Here is a 19,303-nt window from a genome sequence, read left to right on the forward strand (position 1 = left end):
AAGGACCTTAGGAGACCAGTTGTTGGAGGTTTAAGAAGACCTGAGGAAACCGATCGTTGGAGGTTTTGAAGGACCTGAGGAAACCAATCTTAGGAGGTTTTGAAGGACCTTAGGAGACCAGTAGTTGGAGGTTTTCAAGGGAATGATTTCCCTCTCTGGTCTGATGGGGGATTTAGCTGTTCAACAATCCTGACTCTTCCTTGCTGGACTTTTTGCAGACTGGGAGCAGATGTCGTTGTAAAATCTGCAGATACTTCTCTGCATTACTGAAGACATTCCAGATTTGTCAGCTGCCTATGCCAGAGGCACCAATGCACCCCCATACTATCAGAGAGGCAGGCTTTTGAACTGTGAACTGATGACAGGTTGGATGGTCCCTCTCCTCTTTAGTACAGAGGACATATCACCTGTGGTTTCAAAAAACAACTTCAGATTTGGATCTGTCTAACGACGGATCAGTTCTGGACTTCACCTCAAACAAATGAGCTCTGGTCCAAAGAAAACAGCAGCGGTTCTGGATGGTGTTCACATTTGGCTTCTTCTTTGTCTAACAGAACTTTAAGCAGCTTTTGTGGATGGCACAGTGAACTTGTCACCTTTGTACTTTGAGCTCAGAGATTTCTACAAATTCTTCTAATCCATTGATGAGATTATGATCTATCGGTAAAATATTTACAGTTTTCCTAATCTTCCTTTTAGAAACATTATTCTGAAATTATTCCACATTTTTAACAGACTAGTGAGCGTCTGTTCATCTAAAATTATATTTCCATATCCATTATTTTTACCAATTAACCTGATTAATCACTCAATGCTCCTCCACCAACCTGCTTCACTCACATCTAGAGCCTTTTGTTGCCCCTGGTCCAACAGTTTTTATTCTTATTGCCACCATCAAATTAAAAAAGTACAATTTCTTAGTTTAAACATTTAACGTGTTTACTTTATTCCATTAGGAAAAAAAAGTTATTAACTTTACAAATCATTGCAATTTGTTTGTATTTACATTTTACACATTGTTTTTCAGAATTGGGGGTTTATTTAAATTTTTTTTTTTTTTTTCATTCTGGCTATGAAAGCTAAAAATGATAAAATGAAGTTGGTCCTTTGTTCTCATTTTGACAAGTTACAGTCACACAAGTTTTTTTTATTTTTATCAAGTCACAGAAACTAAAATACACAGCGTAAAACCTTAAAAAACCTTTGTTGCTCCAGCTGTACCTGACTTGTGTCATTTTAAAAGTTGATTCTTCCCACTCCGATCTTACAAAAGAACAGTTCAAGAGTCAAAAATGTTACTTTCCTTGTTCTGGAACACAATGTTCCAGCTGAGGACGAGCGTGTACCACGAATACTAAAACCTCCACAGAAATGATGAGTTGAACATCAGAGCCACACGGAGGGCAAGGACCAGTCGTTCAGGCCAAAATGAATGAATCACGTCCAAAGAGCTTCACCTTTTGACTTCAGGGAAGGCGAACAAGTAACAGAAGGCGGAAGTCCCGTCAGACAAAACTGGTTATTGTGTTTTATAGGAAAATAAAAACATGTATTAAAATGTAGTTTTTATTCATTTTGCACCTGTACAATATTTGTTTCTGTTTATCCAACAAAGTTAAGTCAGGTCCTCTGGACGGTTTCTTTTTGTTGAAACATTTCGTCTTTCATCCAAAGGACTTCATCAGTCCAAGGAGCCACAACAAATTCAGTCTTATAAATATCACCTTCACATAGTGGGTCATCTAGTTTGATGATGCTAAGGCAATTTCTGGAGCCTGCCCTCTCCCCTGATGAATTTTCTGAGGCAGTTATGGCCAAAGTGGTTCAAAATATCAAAATGCACCGTCCAGAGGACCTGACTTAACTTTGTTGGATTCTTCTACCTGGATTAAGGAGCATGAGTTTTGATATATATCTTTACTTTTATGTTTTATGTAGCTAACTGTATTTAAACTTCTAACTGTTTTGAACCAAATTCAGCCAAAATGGATTCTAAAGATGCTCTAATCCAAGTTAGGACCAATTTTATGACTAGTTAACCTAACATGTTTTTTTTAAGTCAGTGTCTGAGTTAATACGAGCTCAACGTATCAGGAAACATTCAAACCGTCCGAGGCGAGAGAGCAGCACAGTTCCCTTCATCAACATTTAGTTTCTACATCTTAAAGGTTCTCACTGCCAAATCAAACATAAGGTTATTTTCTGAATAAAGCGGAGCAGGTTTTTCCAGCTTCAATGATGCACAACTTTGAAATGTGGGTCCACAGTCAATGTAAACACAACACTGGGCTGAATCCAAACCAGAGGGAGCTTGAGTCTAATGATTGACCTACAGGAGGCCGATCGTAGTCTGTGCAGGTAAACAGATTTGGATGACGGGTTTAACGTTTCATCTCTTTTTAGTCGTTTTGGCTCATTAAACCAAAGCACCTGGCAGCCGGTCGCAAAAGCGATTCTACATTTTTAAATGAAGGACGTGTTAACCTTTGATTAGAGAAAAAAATTGTTTTATAAAATGTTTATTTTTCTGATTTTTACAATTTAGCAATTAGTTTCTTTTGTAGAGACGTTTCTGGTCCACCATCCGGCGTCTCAGGGGGGGGAAGCGGTATGCCACCAACACTGTTTATAGTGGGAGTGGTTTGCTGCTGACCTCAACTCGGGATGTTGTGGGTCGGTGGGCGGAATACTTTGAAGACCTCCTCAATCCCACCGGCACGTCTTCCACTGAGGAAGCGGAACCTGGGGACTCTGGGTCGGGCCCTCCAATCTCTGGTGCTGAGGTCACCGAGGTTGTTAAAAAGCTCCTCAGTGGCAGGGCCCCAGGGGTGGATGAGATCCGCCCAGAGTTCCTTAAGGCTCTGGATGTTGTAGGGTTGTGTTGGCTTACGCGACTCTGCAATGTTGCGTGGACATCGGGGGAAGTTCCCCTGGATTGGCAGACCGGGGTGGTGGTCCCCCTATTCAAAAAGGGGGACCGTAGAGCGTGTTCCAACTACAGGGGAATCACGCTCTTAAGCCTCCCTGGTAAGGTCTATTCGGGGGTTCTGGAGAGGAGGGTCCGTCGGATAGTCGAACCTCGGATTCAGGAGGAACAGTGCGGTTTTCGTCCTGGCCGTGGAACACTGGACCAGCTCTACACCCTCAGCAGGGTCCTGGAGGGTGCGTGGGAGTTTGCCCAACCAGTCTACATGTGCTTTGTGGACTTGGAGAAGGCTTTCGACCGCGTCCCTCGGGGGGCCCTGTGGGGGGTACTCTGGGAGTATGGGGTACCAGGCCCTTTGATACGGGCTGTTAGGTCCCTGTATGACCGGTGTCAGAGCGTGGTCCGCATCGCCGGCAGTAAGTCGGGCTTGTTCCCGGTGAGAGTTGGACTCCGCCAAGGTTGCCCTTTGTCACCGATTCTGTTCATAACTTTTATGGACAGAATTTCTAGGCGCAGCCGAGGTGTTGAGGGGATCCGTTTTGGTGGCCTCAGAATTGCATCTCTGCTTTTTGCATATGATGTTGTCCTATTGGCTTCATCAAGTCGTGATCTACAGCTTTCGCTGGAGCGGTTCGCAGCCGAATGCGATGCGGCCGGGATGAAGATCAGTTCCTCCAAATCCGAGGCCATGGTCTTGAGCCGGAAAAGGGTAGAGTGCCCTCTCTGGGTCAGGGAGGAGGTCCTACCCCAAGTGGAGGAGTTCAAGTATCTTGGGGTCTTGTTCACGAATGAGGGAAAAATGGAGCGTGAGATCGATAGGCGGATAGGTGCAGCGTCTGCAGTGAAGCGGGCGCTGTACCGGTCTGTCGTGGTGAAGAGAGAGCTGAGTCAAAAGGCGAAGCTCTCAATTTACCGATCGATCTACGTTCCCACCCTCATCTATGGTCACGAGCTTTGGGTTGTGACCGAAAGAATGAGATCTCGGATACAAGCGGCCGAAATGAGTTTTCTCCGCAGGGTGTCTGGGCTCTCCCTTAGAGACAGGGTGAGAAGCTCGATCATCCGGGAGGGACTCGGAGTAGAGCCCCTGCTTCTCCACATCGAGAGGAGCCAGTTGAGGTGGCTTGGGCATCTGTTTAGGATGCCTCCTGGATGCCTCCCTGGTGAGGTGTTCCGGACACGTCCCACCGGAAGGAGGCCCAGGGGAAGACCCAGGACACGCTGGAGGGACTATGTTTCTCGGCTGATCTGGGAACGCCTCGGGATTCCCCCAGAAGAGCTGGCCCAAGTGGCTGGGGAGAGGGAAGTCTGGGTCTCCCTACTTAGGCTGCTACCCCCGCAACCCGACCCCGGATAAGCAGAAGAAAATGGATGGATGGATGGATGGATGGGTTTCTTTTGTACTTTAGGTCCAAATGAGCATTTCTGTTGCCTTATGGGCACGCTTTGAAATAAATATATTGTATTTCCAAGTGTCATTAAAATAAAGGTTTAAACTAATTAAGTTAATTAGATCAGTAGAAATGTGTACATTATTTGTGGTTCCTGCTTCATGTTATTCAAGACTGATAATAAGGGGTTTAGATTAAAAAAGTTAAAAACTTTAAATCAAGTATTTTGTCTAACTTGTAAAAATTGGTCACATTTGAGCAACATTCCTTATTTATCCATGTAAATATATATTTAGGCAAACTGACCCAAAAAAAAAAAAAAAAAACTATTTGGGAAATAAAAGTGTAAAAACAGGTTGAAATGTGATTAATTTATTTAAGTGTAATTTAATTTAACTCATAAATGTTTGGTTATATTAGCTGTTCACTGTTTGGTGTGTTTTTTTTTTTTATAGGGCTCGCATCTAAAACTTTAATATATTTTAAATTTCATTAAAAATCTCAGAACTGCATGTGTTCGCGCGCAGCGTGGCGGGATCCAGCTTCAGCACCGGCACCTGGACAGCTCCTCGTGCGCGAATGAGCACGCGCCTGCTGGTTTCTCGCGCCTCCAACGTCTCCGTCCTGGAGCTAAAACGGACGCGCTCCGTTCACCTGTTCTTCTCCTCCGGGGAAAGTTGCGTGCGTGAAAACGAGGCTTGCTGCACGAGCACGAGAGGAGGAGAAGAGAAGTTTCTGAGCGTGCAGGTGCGCACTCACCGGTCTCCACAGCTTCTGTCTCCTCCCTGTGATGGACGTGGCGATGACAATGAAGTGGGACACGGCCAGCATCAGCCCGAACAGCACGGCCAGCAGCGTGCGCACCGGCAGCAGCACGTAAGCCACGAGGGTGACCAGCATGAGCTGCCACACGCCCTGCTCCGGGGCCGCGGCGGACACCGGCTCCGGCGTCCCGGGCGCCAGCAGCGGGAAGGGGCAGCAGAGCAGCGCGAACGTGAAGCTGAAGAGCAGCGCGAGCTTGGCGATCTGCTGCAGCTGCGTCACCTGCAGGTACTTGACGTTGGTGACGATGAAGAGCGAGAGGAAGACCACGCAGTGCACCGGGTGCGAGCCCTTGGACAAGGTGAGCCGCGGGCTGGACAGCAGCTCCACCAGGGACAGCGACGACGCGGCCACGATGAGCACCGCCAGCGCCTTCAGGGTGGCGGTCTGCTCCAGCTTCAGGTTGTAGTTCTGGAAGAGAGCCTCCAGCTCCCGGCTGCTGAACTGGTCCTCGCAGCCGGCGGCCCCCAGCGGCGCCCCGGCCGGGCAGTGTCCCTTCCTCCTCCGCCTCGTCTTGACTCTGTCGAACGGCATCTCCTCCATGACGGTCCGGCCATTCATGAAGCGGAGGTGGTGGCGCGCGACGCTTCAACTTTCCGGCTGCGCTCCTCCTCCTCCCGGGAATCGAACCGACACCCTCTCCCGGGTCATGGAGGAGGTCCGAGGTCCGGGCTCGGTGTCAGAGGGGGAGAGGGTGGCACGCGAGGACGCAGCGGAGCACCGCGCGCGCGCTCTATCCACAGGTTGTGATGGAGTGTCTGTGCGTCGTCAAGAAAGTAGCCGGACAACTGTGCTGCGCGCGCCTCTTCGCTGTATGGCAAGCCGTTTGTGTATTTATTCAACATCCTCGATAGGAGTCATTTTCTGAAACAGAGTGGTGAACTAGTGCAACATTTTTGTTGACAGCTATACTGTCAATGTGCCAAAAAAAAAAGTCCCTGTTAGTTGACTTTTGAACACACGACTGGACCACTCTTAAAAATGTCAACTAGTCCAATTAAATTTGACTTTGCTCAACAGGAAATAACTGTCAGATATGCGACCTCTGACTGATAAACATTTACTTCAGCTCTTAAAACAAAATACAGTAGGCTGCATGTTCAGGTTTTATGTATAAAGCTTTTTTAATTATTGCCGCAGGGACGTCACCATGTGGTTTACGTTGCATTCTGGTTAAATGATGTTGCTCCAGTGCAAGCTCCATCCAGCTTGAATATATATTTGGACAGTGTCTGATGCTCAGGCAGAGGGGAGATAGCAGAAATGACTCAGCATGCACCTGAATGGGATCTGAGCGACGAAGAGGAAAGAGATGGAGAAAAGAAACGAGAGAGATTATGCTGCAAAGAGCTCTGCTTTGTGCACAAACAAATAATTAAGTACAAAAACACAGACGGAAAGGATGAACTGACAGGACAGCACACCCAAATAACAAAAAAAATAAAACAAACCATAAAAGGAATGCAAAAATACATTAAAGGACTATAATCATCTGTTAATGTGAGGATTTTTATGCTAATTTATGTGGCAGTCAGTGAGTGGTTTGGTCCAGTTGCCCATTACATTAAAAAAAAAAACAAGTTGTGTCAAAAAGGCTGTTTCTAGAACTAGTGCAACTATTTTTTTTTCTATATGGACCTAGTTGTGTCTTTAATAAAGGCGACGATGATGATGATAAATGCACAGGTAGTGGAGTGCAGTCTTGAACTGGTGGGAGAAAATCACCCCTGATAATGAGCATATCCAATAAATGTACAAACGGCCTGCCTTAAAGTCTGTCTCTCATCGCTCGCTCTCTCAGCGCGCGCGGACCACCTGTCTTGTCTCAGAGGGGGTCACCTGTGAAGTCAAACAGGTTTGATAATTAGAACACCTTAATCTCACCTGCCATCTTTTCAAAATAATGTTGAAATTATCTTTTTTTGTTGTTGTTGTTTCATCTGGAGGGGAAGAAAATGTTACACTCTTGTGTTATTTCCTTTAATTATAGGTGTGTTTCTGTTAGGGACCCCCCCCCCCCCCCACACACACACACACACACACACGCACACACACACAGTCTGCAGTCAGAGCTGATGTAGAGTTCCCGGCTAAAAATAGAGCAGCTGCACCGGTGGAAGGTCCAATATAGCAACAATTTGGTGTTTCTCGCATCTCCCGCCCCCTCACTGCAGAATCACTGCAACAAACCCGGCTGGGGTCGGGGGGGGGGGGGGGGGGGGGGTGATGTTAAAGCCTCAGAAATGGAAGAATGATGGCGTGCATCTTAAAACACGCTGCTGTCATGTTGGAGGGCTTGTTCGACATTTTTCAGATCCGCGCGCGCGCACGCATCCTCAGCCCGTTCTGAGCATCTCAGCGCGATTTAATGAGATTTTAATTAAGATCAGACCTCCTCCCACACGGATTGATCAAGCAGCTGCAGAACAAAAAACACTGGGAAATGAAAGCAGAAAAGAGATGAAACCACAAACATCTGCAGAACATCTGTTGTTTGTTGTGATTTAAGGGAGAGTTTTGAAACCAAGCAGAGGTGAAATAATCTGAAAATCTCTGCAGAAACATCAAAAACTTCACCAAAGATTCACTTAGAAACAAATAAAATACTGTTTTATCTTATATTTAGCTTATTCGAGCTTTTAGCCACTGTTGTTCTAATTTTAGCTTTTGTCCAATAATGTCCAGATTTTAGCTATTGCTCATTTAAGCATTTGTTTTACTAATTGGAACTTTTAGCTACTTTCTTCATATTGCTTTAAGCAACTGTTGTGTTGTTTTAAGCTTCTAGTTTTTGTTTGTTTGTTTAACTCCAGGTTAATGATCTGTTCTTGTTTATTTTGTTTAGCTTATTTTAGAAGCGTTTAGCTGCTGTTTTGCTCACTTTAGCTTTGATCCTCACTTTAACTTTAATCATCCAGTTTCAGCTTCTTCTTCGTTCATCTACTGTGATTTTTCCAGTTGTTTGTTTATTTATTTTTTGTTACATGACATTTATAAATGATACAAATGAAAGATGATCTCAGTAGTAGCCAAAACATGTTTTGCTGCCCGTCTTTGCTGATTAGCCAAATGTTCCGGATCAAATGTTATTGATTCCTGTTGGACTCTCGCTTCATCTCTGCGTCGGGCCTTCAGGCTGGTGTCACACCAGGTTCTGCTGAGTTCAAGTGGAGCATGTGTTCTCCGATCACACCAGACAGAACACGGATTAATCACTCTGGATCCAACTTCACTTTCAGAGAAAGTTGCTCGTTTCATAAATTCAGGTGAAAATAACGACCAGTGACCGTTTTCTGCTAAAAAAAAAAACATCTCTTCATCTCCGTTTTTATCAGCAGCTTCTCTTTAGTTCACATCTACAGAAGATGGTCACAATTATCTGCTCGGGCTTCACATGTGTGCAGAAATCAATGAGCCGGCTCATCAATGTCCCTGGTCGGTCGATGTGAGGTCATCAAAACATTATGTCTCTTGGTGCACGCGGCCAATCACGGTGAAATCAATGCCCACCATTGTTCTGCTCACCTTTAACAAACAGCCGAGTTAAAATCAACGGGGAGATTAAAACCAATCTGACAACCGGACGAACGCAGCCTGAAGAGATTCAGTTCACTAACAGAGTAAAAAATACTTCATTAAAAATCATTTTCAAGGATCTTCAAGTACCTGAAAGTACCAGGTAGAGACAGTGTGTACCTAATGGTACTTACTGGGTATATACCAAGTAAGTACCAGGATGCACCTGGTAGGTACCCGGTGAGTTCCCAAAACACAACAGGTACTGGGTACCTGGACATATCTGGTCTGAGCTGGGTGCTTACTTGGTACACTCGGTATGTAGCAGATGTGTATTGGGTACAAACTGGGCACTTATTTGGAACTGATTTCTTACTGGGTACAGTCCGGGTACTTGCCAGGTATATACAAGGTATGTATTTTGTTTATATTGGTTTTTTTTATGGGAAGTAGGTATGTGCTGGGTATTGCTAGGTATAGGGATACACAATATTATCGGCATGGTATTGAAATGGGCAGATATTAGTGTTAAAGTTAAATATCGGACATCGGCCATTCTATCAAAATAACTCACCGATATAAAAGACACTGTTTTTGTACGACAAGGATGCCTGCAACGGCAGCACAACGTGATGACATCACGCACGCCTACCTGATCTCACGGTGGAGAGGAAAATTCAAAATGTCAGCGGTGTGGACATTTTTTTTCATTGAGGATGTTGGACTCTGAAGATTTATGGACTAGGTTGAGCCTCGCTACATCGTCCCCAGTCAGAGACGTTTTTCCAACGTAACATTACTCGAGTTACAAACCGTCGTTTCCAACTTCATTGAGAAGCTAACAGCCGATAGCACTTGGGTGAGTTTTACCTCAGACATTTGGACGTCGTGTTAGCCTCGTTAGCATGATTAGTCTTACGGATCAATGGATAGACAAAAACTTTGAACTTAAAAAGTCTGTCCTTCATGCACAGGAGTGCAGAGGATCCCACACTGCAGCTGAACCTGGAACGAGCCTCCACAAGTGAGACAGCATCACAGGTGACTAATGCTAATAAATAACATTTAACACTTTTCATTTAATATAAGTTAAAGTGCTATGCACATGGCTGTTATGGAATATATGTCACCAGCTCTTACAGCTGTTACACAATTTTTGTAGCAAATAAGCCTAAATAAGAGGGCTATGTTCTGACAAAGTACTTTGTATTTAAAATATTGATATCGGTATCGCCAAAATAAGTTTTAACATATCGGCATATCGGATATCGGCCAAAAATACAATATTGTGCATCCCTAGTACATATGTGCTTACCAGATACAAACGGAAACCCGGGTACATGATGAGCACGTGCTGATAGATGCTTATTTTTTATGTAATAGAAACTGGAATGTACTGGGCACCTGGTGTAGCATGTATGAACCAGGATGTGCTAAGCATTGCCACATAACATTTCATAAAAATCTTATGCACTATGTCCTTACCCTGAATGTATTGTTGATTTTCTGTAAGACAACTAACAATTATTTCTTGGAAGTCCAGGGTCATGTTGTTCAGAGCCTTTCTGTCCTGAGAGCAGCAGCTGCTGAACCGGGCAGTGATGTCAGCGGAAGGAACAGCTCCAGCTGCAGCAGTGAAGAAGGTCTTGAGCAGCGCTGCAGAGATCCTGCACCTCCTCAGTCTTCTCGGGCCGTATACAGCCGCTGTCTCGCATAAATAAATGATGAAAAAGTTGAAATGATAAAAATGATGCAGAGAGAGTCTTGGTGATACTTCAAGATATTGCATCAATGCAACAAGGCGTTATTTTTCTGTCTGTGGTACCAAAGTTTGAACATTTAACTAAATAACAAAAACTCAATATCCCTTTAAAACAAGCTCTACAGTCTCTCCTGCTTTACTCTTACCGCTCTGACTGCAGTCCGTCTCGTTCCTGTATAGTGGAGGATTCTAGCAATGGTCCTAGATATTGTTGTAAAACCTGTAGATAATTTTCTGCATTGGTGGAGCCTTTCCAGCTGTGTAAAAGCTCCCCATACTGGAAGCACTAATGCACCCCTATACCATCAGAGAGGCACACCCCTGCACATTTTTACATCTGAGAGGTTCAGCTCACTAAAATTCTCTTTTTATACCTTGTCCTCTCACAGACCTGCTCACAGTTAAACTGATTATTTGTAAAAATGCTTTTCCAGCTGTTTTTTTTAAAATTCATACCATGTACTTTTACAGCTTTTTGTTGCCCCTTGGACTATTTGTCTGAGATGCGTTGCTGCCATAAAAATCAGAAAATATGAGTTTATGAGATTTACAAATCATTGCACTTTGTTTTATTTACATTGCCAAGGAGGCTCGAAGCTTTCACTAATTGTGTTTCTCCTCATTCTGAGCAGTGGTACGTGATGACAATGAAGTACATTTTTGAATTTCCTGCAAACGGTGCAGCTTTCAAACGCCTTCGGGACGTTCCGAATCATCTCCACACCTCCTTCAAAGCTCCTCCTCACCTGCAGCCTGCGTCTCACAAACCACTTCCACCTCCATCTCTCCTAAAGTCAGTGACAGATGAAATTATTATTTTATTTATTCTCGTTTTTTTGGACCATCCCTCTCCTCAGTAATGTCTGACAGTGCCCCCCTCCTGGTTGCCATGGCAACAAAGGCAGTAAGGCTCGCAGCTGTGACTGATACGCTGCTGAAGTGTTTCCCAATCTGAACCCCCCCTCTGTCGTTTGTCTCCATCATGTCCTCTGCCTCTCACCTGTTCTCGCTCCCTCTCACATCTCTCCGACTTCTTTTCTTTCAGGTGGTTTGAGATGATGAGTGTTCGTATCTGTGTGCGGTGACACGGCGCCCTGCTCCGCTGCCTCATTGTGCTCACTGACATTTCTCCTAAATTGAGGCGCTGACATGACGGACGGGGAGGTGCACATGGAGCCTCACCACCCAAACCTTTGCAGCTTTGCTGCAACAAATATCGAAGCATTCCTTGAAGCATTGCACATCATTAAAATCCAGCCAATGGTTCATGAGATATTTAGCTAACGAAGCTGACAAATGAACAGACATCAGGTGATTGTGGCTTTGATTTGTGCCTGGCCCCCTGTCCCAGCCAGGGGATTTCCTGGTCAGAGGCTCAATAAATGTGTGCTTTGTGCGCTGAGAGCCAGTTGGCAGGGAGACACAGAGATAAAAAGAAACTGGTCTCCTCAGTATGTTTCACGAACAGAAGCACTCCAACAGAGCGGAGGATGCTGCTGCCTCACTGTTGTTTGCATTCATGAGTAAACCGGCTTCCTGCCATTCATGCAAACACAATTAGCTCTATGCTTCACCTGGGAGACACTGTGCAAACACAAAAACCAAGCTCTGATGCAGAAACACGAACCAAAGTACCTCATTATCTCCACTGAGCTCCTTTATCTTCTGCGAGCTAAATGCAATTATTGTTGCGTCAATTTGTGTAAATGCTGATTCAGCGTTCACGCTTTTGTTTTCCTGCTTTTTATCTTTCGGTACAATCTTCTTCTGCGTACTTTGTGTCATTTAAGACATTCATATATCAAACAGTCTGCTCATTCGGGAGATGGGGGCTGTGACTTTAGTTTTTTTTTTGTAAATGTTATACTTTTTAAAGTAATTTTCTTTCAGCTGCTTCCTTCTGCAGGGATCGCCACAGTGAGCGAACTTGCATGAAAGATTTGGTAATTGTTTTATAGCCTGGTTTTTCTGACACAACCTGGGCTCAAACCAGCAGCACCAGGGCTACACTTAACCACTGATCTACCATGTTCATAAAGATTTTACCCAAATACAATGAGATTGCTTAAATTCTGTCAAAATTTCTGTTTTCTTTTAAAATTTGCTTCGGCAGGCTCAACGTTTGGCGTCTTTATGCTCCATTTAGCTTACAGCTGTCATTCTGCTACTTTTAGGCACACCTGATACTTTTTCACCTCCAACTAGTCATTTACTGAAAAATCTTTTGTTAGCCTATTGTTATTTTAGGTTTTAGCTGTTGTTTGTTACATTTAGCTTCTAGGTACCCTTTTGCCAATTTTAACCTATTAGCTAGATGGCAATGTGCTATATTGAGCAACATTTTTACTGCTTTAGCCTTTACCATGCCTTTACCAATAGCATACATTTGATTCTATTAGCTTGTATTTAGTTATTTTACCTTTAATTACCCTTTTCCTATGTTTAGATTTTTGCTACTTATTAACCCCTTGAACTTAAATATTTTGCTATGTTTTAACTTAAGTTAGTATTTTGATACATTAGCTTTTTGCTGCATTTTTTACACAAACCAAATTTCTTGCTACTTTTGAATAGCATTTATCTAATTTTAGCTTTTAGTTAACATGTTGCTAATTTTGAATTTTGTTATCATTTCCTTTTTTTGTGTTCTGGTTTTAGCTGTAACAGCTCAGCTGCAGCTTCGTCATCATATTTTAGGAAACTAATTCTGCACTCAGAGTTCTTCACCCTGCAGTTTCATAGAAAATGTCTTTCCTCCAGATGTATAAAAAGTCTCAAAAACACGTTAATATCTAATTATAATTATGCAAATATTCCTTTTGCTTTGATTTATCTGGTAGAGCGCTGCTGCTGGCTGCGAGCAGATTGTTTATTTTCTGCGCACAAGAGGGGGAAACGGAAAAAGAAACACAAGAAAATGCATTCAGCAGACTGTAAGCTGTGTGTTTGTGGGGGGGGGATTGAGAGAAATTTTTAATTCTTTATGTCGGTGCCTCTCATCTCCCTCAGCAAGAGATGCAAGAAGAGGCTGTAATTTATTCCAAATGTAACTACCACGCTCATCCCCCCCCCCCCACACACACACACAAATGCATACTTGTACAGTTACATGAGCCTTCCATATGGCAACAATTGCATCTTTTAAAAGTAATACAGTATATACATACATATATATATATATATATATATATATATACATGTATATATATATATATACATATACCTAGTGTCATATTTATGATAAGATAGAACTTTAGTTATCCTGCAGGAAATTGTTGTGTCAGGGTTTCAATACAAAGGAATATACACAAGGAATCACACAATATATAAAAAATAACCGATAATATAAAAATACCATCTAAAACAGGTTAGGTGCAGACAGAAACATTAAAGTGTTTATTTTAGTACAGGAATAATTTTATTGTAGAAAGGGGGAAGAGTTGAAAAGTTTGAAGGACTTCCTGTGTTGTTCTGTGGAGCACCTCGGTGGTCTCAGTCTATGACTGAAGGTGCTGCGGTGAGAGTCCAGGGTGTCCTGCAGGGGGTGTGACGTGTTGTTCAGGATCTGGAGCAGGTTCCTCAGCATCCTCTGCTCAGACACCTCTGTCAGAGACTGCAGGTCCACTCCCACAACTGAGCCAGCTCTTCTGATGAGTTTATCAAGTCTGTTGGCATCAGCTTTCTTTACCTTGCTGCCCCAGCACACCATAGCATAGAAGAAGCCGCTGGAGACCACTGAATTGTAAAACATCTGCAGCATGGTCCTGCAGACATTAAAGGACTTGGGTCTACTCAGAAGAAAACAGCGACTCTGGCCTTTTTTGGTAGCGGGCGTTGGTGTTAGCTGTCCAATTCATTGTCTAGATGGACCCCCAGGTACTTGTAGCAGTCCACAGTGTCCATCTCAGTAACCTTGATGTGAAGAAATGTGACATAAAGTATGCAGAAGAATCAACGTTCACACAGTTACACCAACTGTTCTTCTCCATTAAAGATAAAATTATTTTATCGTACTGATGAGCCACGGGTACTAAATGATCACAGGAGATAATGACAGACTGGTTTCCCTGTGGAACAGCAGTTATTGTTCTCTGTTCTATTGTTGCTTTTAGAAGTCTGGAAGTCACTGTGGACCATAAAGCAGGATTAGGGTCACGCAGGACTTCTCTCAAGTGGCGGGTAAATGGATTTTTATCTCTTTCGTTTTCACTGTGACGCTTGTGAAGAGCACCAGCGTCTGAGCCACACTTCGCAGCATGTGCTTGGTGACTTTTTGTGCCTGAAAGCTCAGGTCTCAATAGCACAGCCATCTCAGGGGGAAGCAGGTGGGCAGTAAGTGAAGGAGTTCACAATCAGCATCAAACATTCAGCAGCGACTCGGTGAGACGCTAAAACAAGAAGAGACGGAGACAAAAATAAGTTCAACTACCCTTCAGCTCGTGTTGTTTTTGTCCTGTTGAGCTCTCTGAGATGTCCAAAATAATAACGTCATCCAAACCATTCACATATCTGCTAGATCCCATCCCAACCAGGCTATTTAAAGATATATTTCCCTTAATTAATAACCACATCTTGGATCTGCTTCATTTTTCTCTAGTGAATGGTTACGTACCACAGCGCTTCAAGGTTGCTATAATTAAATGTTTACTGTCACGTTTCTGCCCCTTCCTGACTTAGTTTTCTGTTTCCATGTGCAGTTTTGCTTATCACCCATCTTCAGTTTAATCCTGCTCCTTCCAAGCTAAGCCACACCTCCCTTGTTTGTTACAGCAATCAGCACTCATCAATTTCACCTGCTCACCCGCCTTTATAAGCTTCATGCTCACACTCCACTAGCACCAGATTATTAAATTATTTTAGATAATAGATGGCCAGCAATCCCTTCACAGCCTTTTTCTTTTGCCTTGTCTCGACCCCACGCCTGTTCTTCGCTTTGCCTGCCCCTTACTTGTTTTGGATTCTGCCTTCTGACCACGGTACCGACTCTGCTTCCCATCTCCTCGACTACGCCCCTCCAGATCAAGGTTTGGCTTTGAATTCTACTCTCTAACCAACTGTGCTTGACCTCTGCTCTCCCTACTGGACCTTGTCCTTGGACTCTCCCTAGAACCACATTCTACATCAACCTGCTTCTCTGATGCTGCTCACTCAGCGAGTGAAATCCTCATCCACTCGCCAAAGGAGTTCCTCTCTCTACAGACTGTACAGACTGTAAAAGTAAGTGGCTACCTTTAAAGAACCTTTACAGTAAAACCCAGATCACTGACTGCTCTGTCTTTACAGATGAGACCCACCTTTGGACCTGGACCCCCACCAGAAGCTGTTTATCAAACACTTTAAACCATTCCTGTTTGGTGTTTGCTAATCCAAAACCCTGATCATGTCATTTACTTAAGAAGTCTGATCTTGATTCAGGAATTCTAGCAAATTATAGACTTATCTCTAATTTAACTTTCATCTAAAAAAATTCTAGAGAATAGTTGCAGGTCAGTTGCATGAACATCTGAACAGAAATAATCTGTTTGAATAGTTTCAGTCAGGTTTTAGACCTCGCCACAGCACTGAATCTGCACTGGTGAAAGTCACTAATGACCTTCTCATGGCCTCCGACAATGGACTGGTGTCTACACTGGACTTGTTAGACCTCAGTGCATCATTTGATACAGTTTATCACAAAAGTCTACTATGGAGACTTTAATATGATATAATTACTTTGTACAGGAACGGCTCTGAAATGGTTTTAAATCATATTTATCTGATTCCAATTTGCAAATGAATTGTCAATATACACCAAAGTTAGTCATGGAGTTCCTCAAGGTTCAGTTCTTGGACCAATACTCTTTACTTAATATATGCTTCCATTAGGTAATGTTGTTAAACATGGAATAAATTTTCATTGTTATGCTGATAGTTATATTTGTCCTTGAAACCCAATGAATTGTTACTTGGATTAAAAGCATGCATGTCTTGTCGACATAAAAACCTGGATGATCCTAAATTTTCTGCTTTTTAAACTCAGAAGTTGTGGTTTTTGGATCTGAGCATCTTAGGAACGACTTGAAAGCCTTTCACTGCTTCTGGATGCCATTAATTTGGCCTCCAGTTCTAATGTTGAAAATCTTTATTTGATAAAGATGTCTTAACCCCTATATTGAAAATTACCAGGACCACTTTCTACAACCTGCTTAATATCGCTAAAATTAGACATCTTGTCTAAAAATTATGCAGAAAAACTGGTCCATGCATCTAGGCTGTACTATTGCAATGGTTATCTGGGTGTCAAAGTCTTCAGTTGATCCAAAATGTTGCTGCCCTAGTTTAATGAGTTGGTAGAAAAGATATCTCTCCAGTTTTAGCTTCTCTCTGTCAAATCCAGAATTGAAATCAAAATCTTACTTCTAACCTACAAAGCTCTCAACAACCTAACTCCATCTTATATTACAGATCTTATTGTTCCATATTTTCCTAACGGAGCACTTCACACTCAGACAGGTTTATGTGTGGTACCTAAAGTTTCCAAAAGTAGAATGAGGAAGATCTTTCAGTTATCAGGCTCCTCTCTTGTAGATCTTCCAGTTTTAAGACTGGGCTTTCCTTTTTGATAAATCCTACAGTTAGGGTTGGCTTGTTATGCTGTCTTAAGCTTAGAATGCTGGAGGACAAACTGACCTCATTTACTTAAATGTAAAAATTGAATAGTTTTCATTTAATACTATTTCTCAACATGTGATTCTTGACCTGCCATTGTGTATCTGTTCTTGCCAAACCCAACTGGTCAAAGAAGATGGACGCTTGTCCCGAGCCTGGTTCTGCTAAAGGTTTCTTGTTAAAGGGAGTTTTTCCTTTCCACTGTCTCCTTTGTGCTTGCTCAGGATGGGTGACTGAAGTGATTCAACTCAATCTTCTGGCTTCCTTAGAACTTTTACTGAGTGGCTTTTATAATCTGTTTTTGTACAGTGTCCTGAGATGACTTCTGTTGGAATGTGGAGTTGTATAAATAAACTGAATGTAATTGAATAACTTCTCCATTCCAAACAGCTCCTTCATGGACGTCACCATTGTTGACCTATTTTCAGTCCCTTGGCCTGGTTTTGTAGATAAAAGCACCTGGTAGTAGATGAGGCCCAGTCACAAATGTTGCTTCTGGACAGTTTTGTTTTGTATAATCTTATGAACTCCACAGACAGCTCTAACCTTTGCTTCCTCTGCTCCATGCTCAGTGTGGGGCTCACAACCAAACCAAACTACCCAGTGGCTGTTCTCTTTAAATAGGCTGAATGGTTCCTGTGCTACTAATTAACATGAAACACAGTTTAAAACATAATGATGCAAACATTAACCATTTCTTTAAATGTACCAATCTGTTGAGAAAACAAATCTACAACAGGAAAACAGGATATTGTTGGAGCCTTTTTTCCCCCGTGCTGAATTTATGTTGACTGCATATTTTTTTAATTTTTCCCACACTCAGGCTCACAGAGACTCGCTCACAGGTACAGCAGCTGTGAACAGCACATCTGATTATGTTATTGACACCAGGTAGGAAGTACAAGTGGAAACGTGCCTCGGCTGAGAGGGAAATCCACAGAGGGCGATCACGTTAAATAACACAACTGGTTCATCCGGCCTCTGCTTTGCAGCGCGAGTCGAGTGAGGCAGTGCAGTTTAATCCATGAATCTGTTTGTTCAGAAAATAGAATTGTTAATGCAGATTGCTGCTTTGCCAGCCTTCGTTATGTCTGAGCGTCTCTGGAGCCCCCCGAGGTCTGTGCTACAACTAATGATTAGCATTTACATAATGAGCTAAATGTTAGCTGCTGCTTTAAAGTGTGGCTCCTCAGCCAAAGAGGGCAAGCTGACCTACACACACGCCCCCAACACACACACACACAGGTTTGTTGTGCTATCTTTATGGGGGCTTTGCATTGACTTCCATTCATTTTTCATTCATTTCTATAGCCTAACAGTGACCTTTATCCTAAACCTAACCATTACCAGCATATACTTAACCCTAAAACGAACACATCCTCAATTCACATCTAGGTACTAAACCTAATCGCTAAACCACCACCGGGGCGACTTCTTACGGGGCCCAGGCTTTGGGCCCCATAAGGAGCAGTTGGTCCTCACAGTGTAGTACAATTTGGAAAAACGGGCCTTACAAAGTAGCATAAACAAGGACACGCACACACACACAAACACAGAGAGGTTTTGAAATAAGAGGCTGGGACAACAAAAGATGCAGCAACTTAACGTGGAGGTTTAAACTGCTGAATGTCTCGAGGGGAAACCTATTTTTAGCTCCACCTTTCGTTTGGGGAATATTTAACATGAAACCAGGAGAACGGTAAACACAAATGGAAGAAAACAGACTAAATTAAATTCCCAGCCTTCCTTGAAGGAATGCATATCGCCCGCCCTCCGTCATGCCGTGTTGAGACGTAAAGTTCTACCCATTTGCGCACATCATTATGCTTAACCTCATGTAGTATTGTGGGATTTTATCCATTTTTACTTTGAACCTTAAAAATAAAAGTAAGTAGCAATATCTTGCATGATTTATTAGCACTTAGAGCTTGTGTTGTGATCGACTCTCAGCTACCACCATAGCAAATTGGAGTTCTCTGTCTGGGTTGACATTTTATTGTTGGCCACAGTGGGTTAGTTGTGTCGGCCATCTTCACTCCAAAACTTTATCCGTTGTAGATGTCTCCAATAATTTTATCATCTGTCCAGTGGTATAAAAGATACTGTAGTTCATTAACAGACAGGGTTGACTCCGTTATTGCCAAGGTTTAAAGCGAAAACTCAGATTAGGCTTTTGGGACAACGCTCATCTACTACCATTACTATTTTCACCCTATTTTCTTTAACAAGTTCAGCTAA

General features: G+C 43.0%; 1 protein-coding gene across 1 annotated transcript in view; it reads right to left on the reverse strand.

Annotated features, from left to right (window-relative positions):
* adcy1a (adenylate cyclase 1a) overlaps window positions 1-5,700 on the reverse strand; it is a 56,847-nt gene extending 51,147 nt beyond the window's left edge. Inside the window, exon 1 of the mRNA XM_037674456.1 lies at window positions 5,077-5,700. Within this exon, the coding sequence (XP_037530384.1) occupies window positions 5,077-5,700 (624 nt within the window). The remainder of the gene's footprint in view (window positions 1-5,076) is intronic.
* Window positions 5,701-19,303: the final 13,603 nt, after the last annotated feature.

The sequence above is a fragment of the Nematolebias whitei genome, chromosome 3 (genome assembly GCF_014905685.2).
Source record: "Nematolebias whitei isolate Nwh7 chromosome 3, NemWhi1, whole genome shotgun sequence".
Taxonomy (NCBI): Eukaryota; Metazoa; Chordata; class Actinopteri; order Cyprinodontiformes; family Rivulidae; genus Nematolebias; species Nematolebias whitei.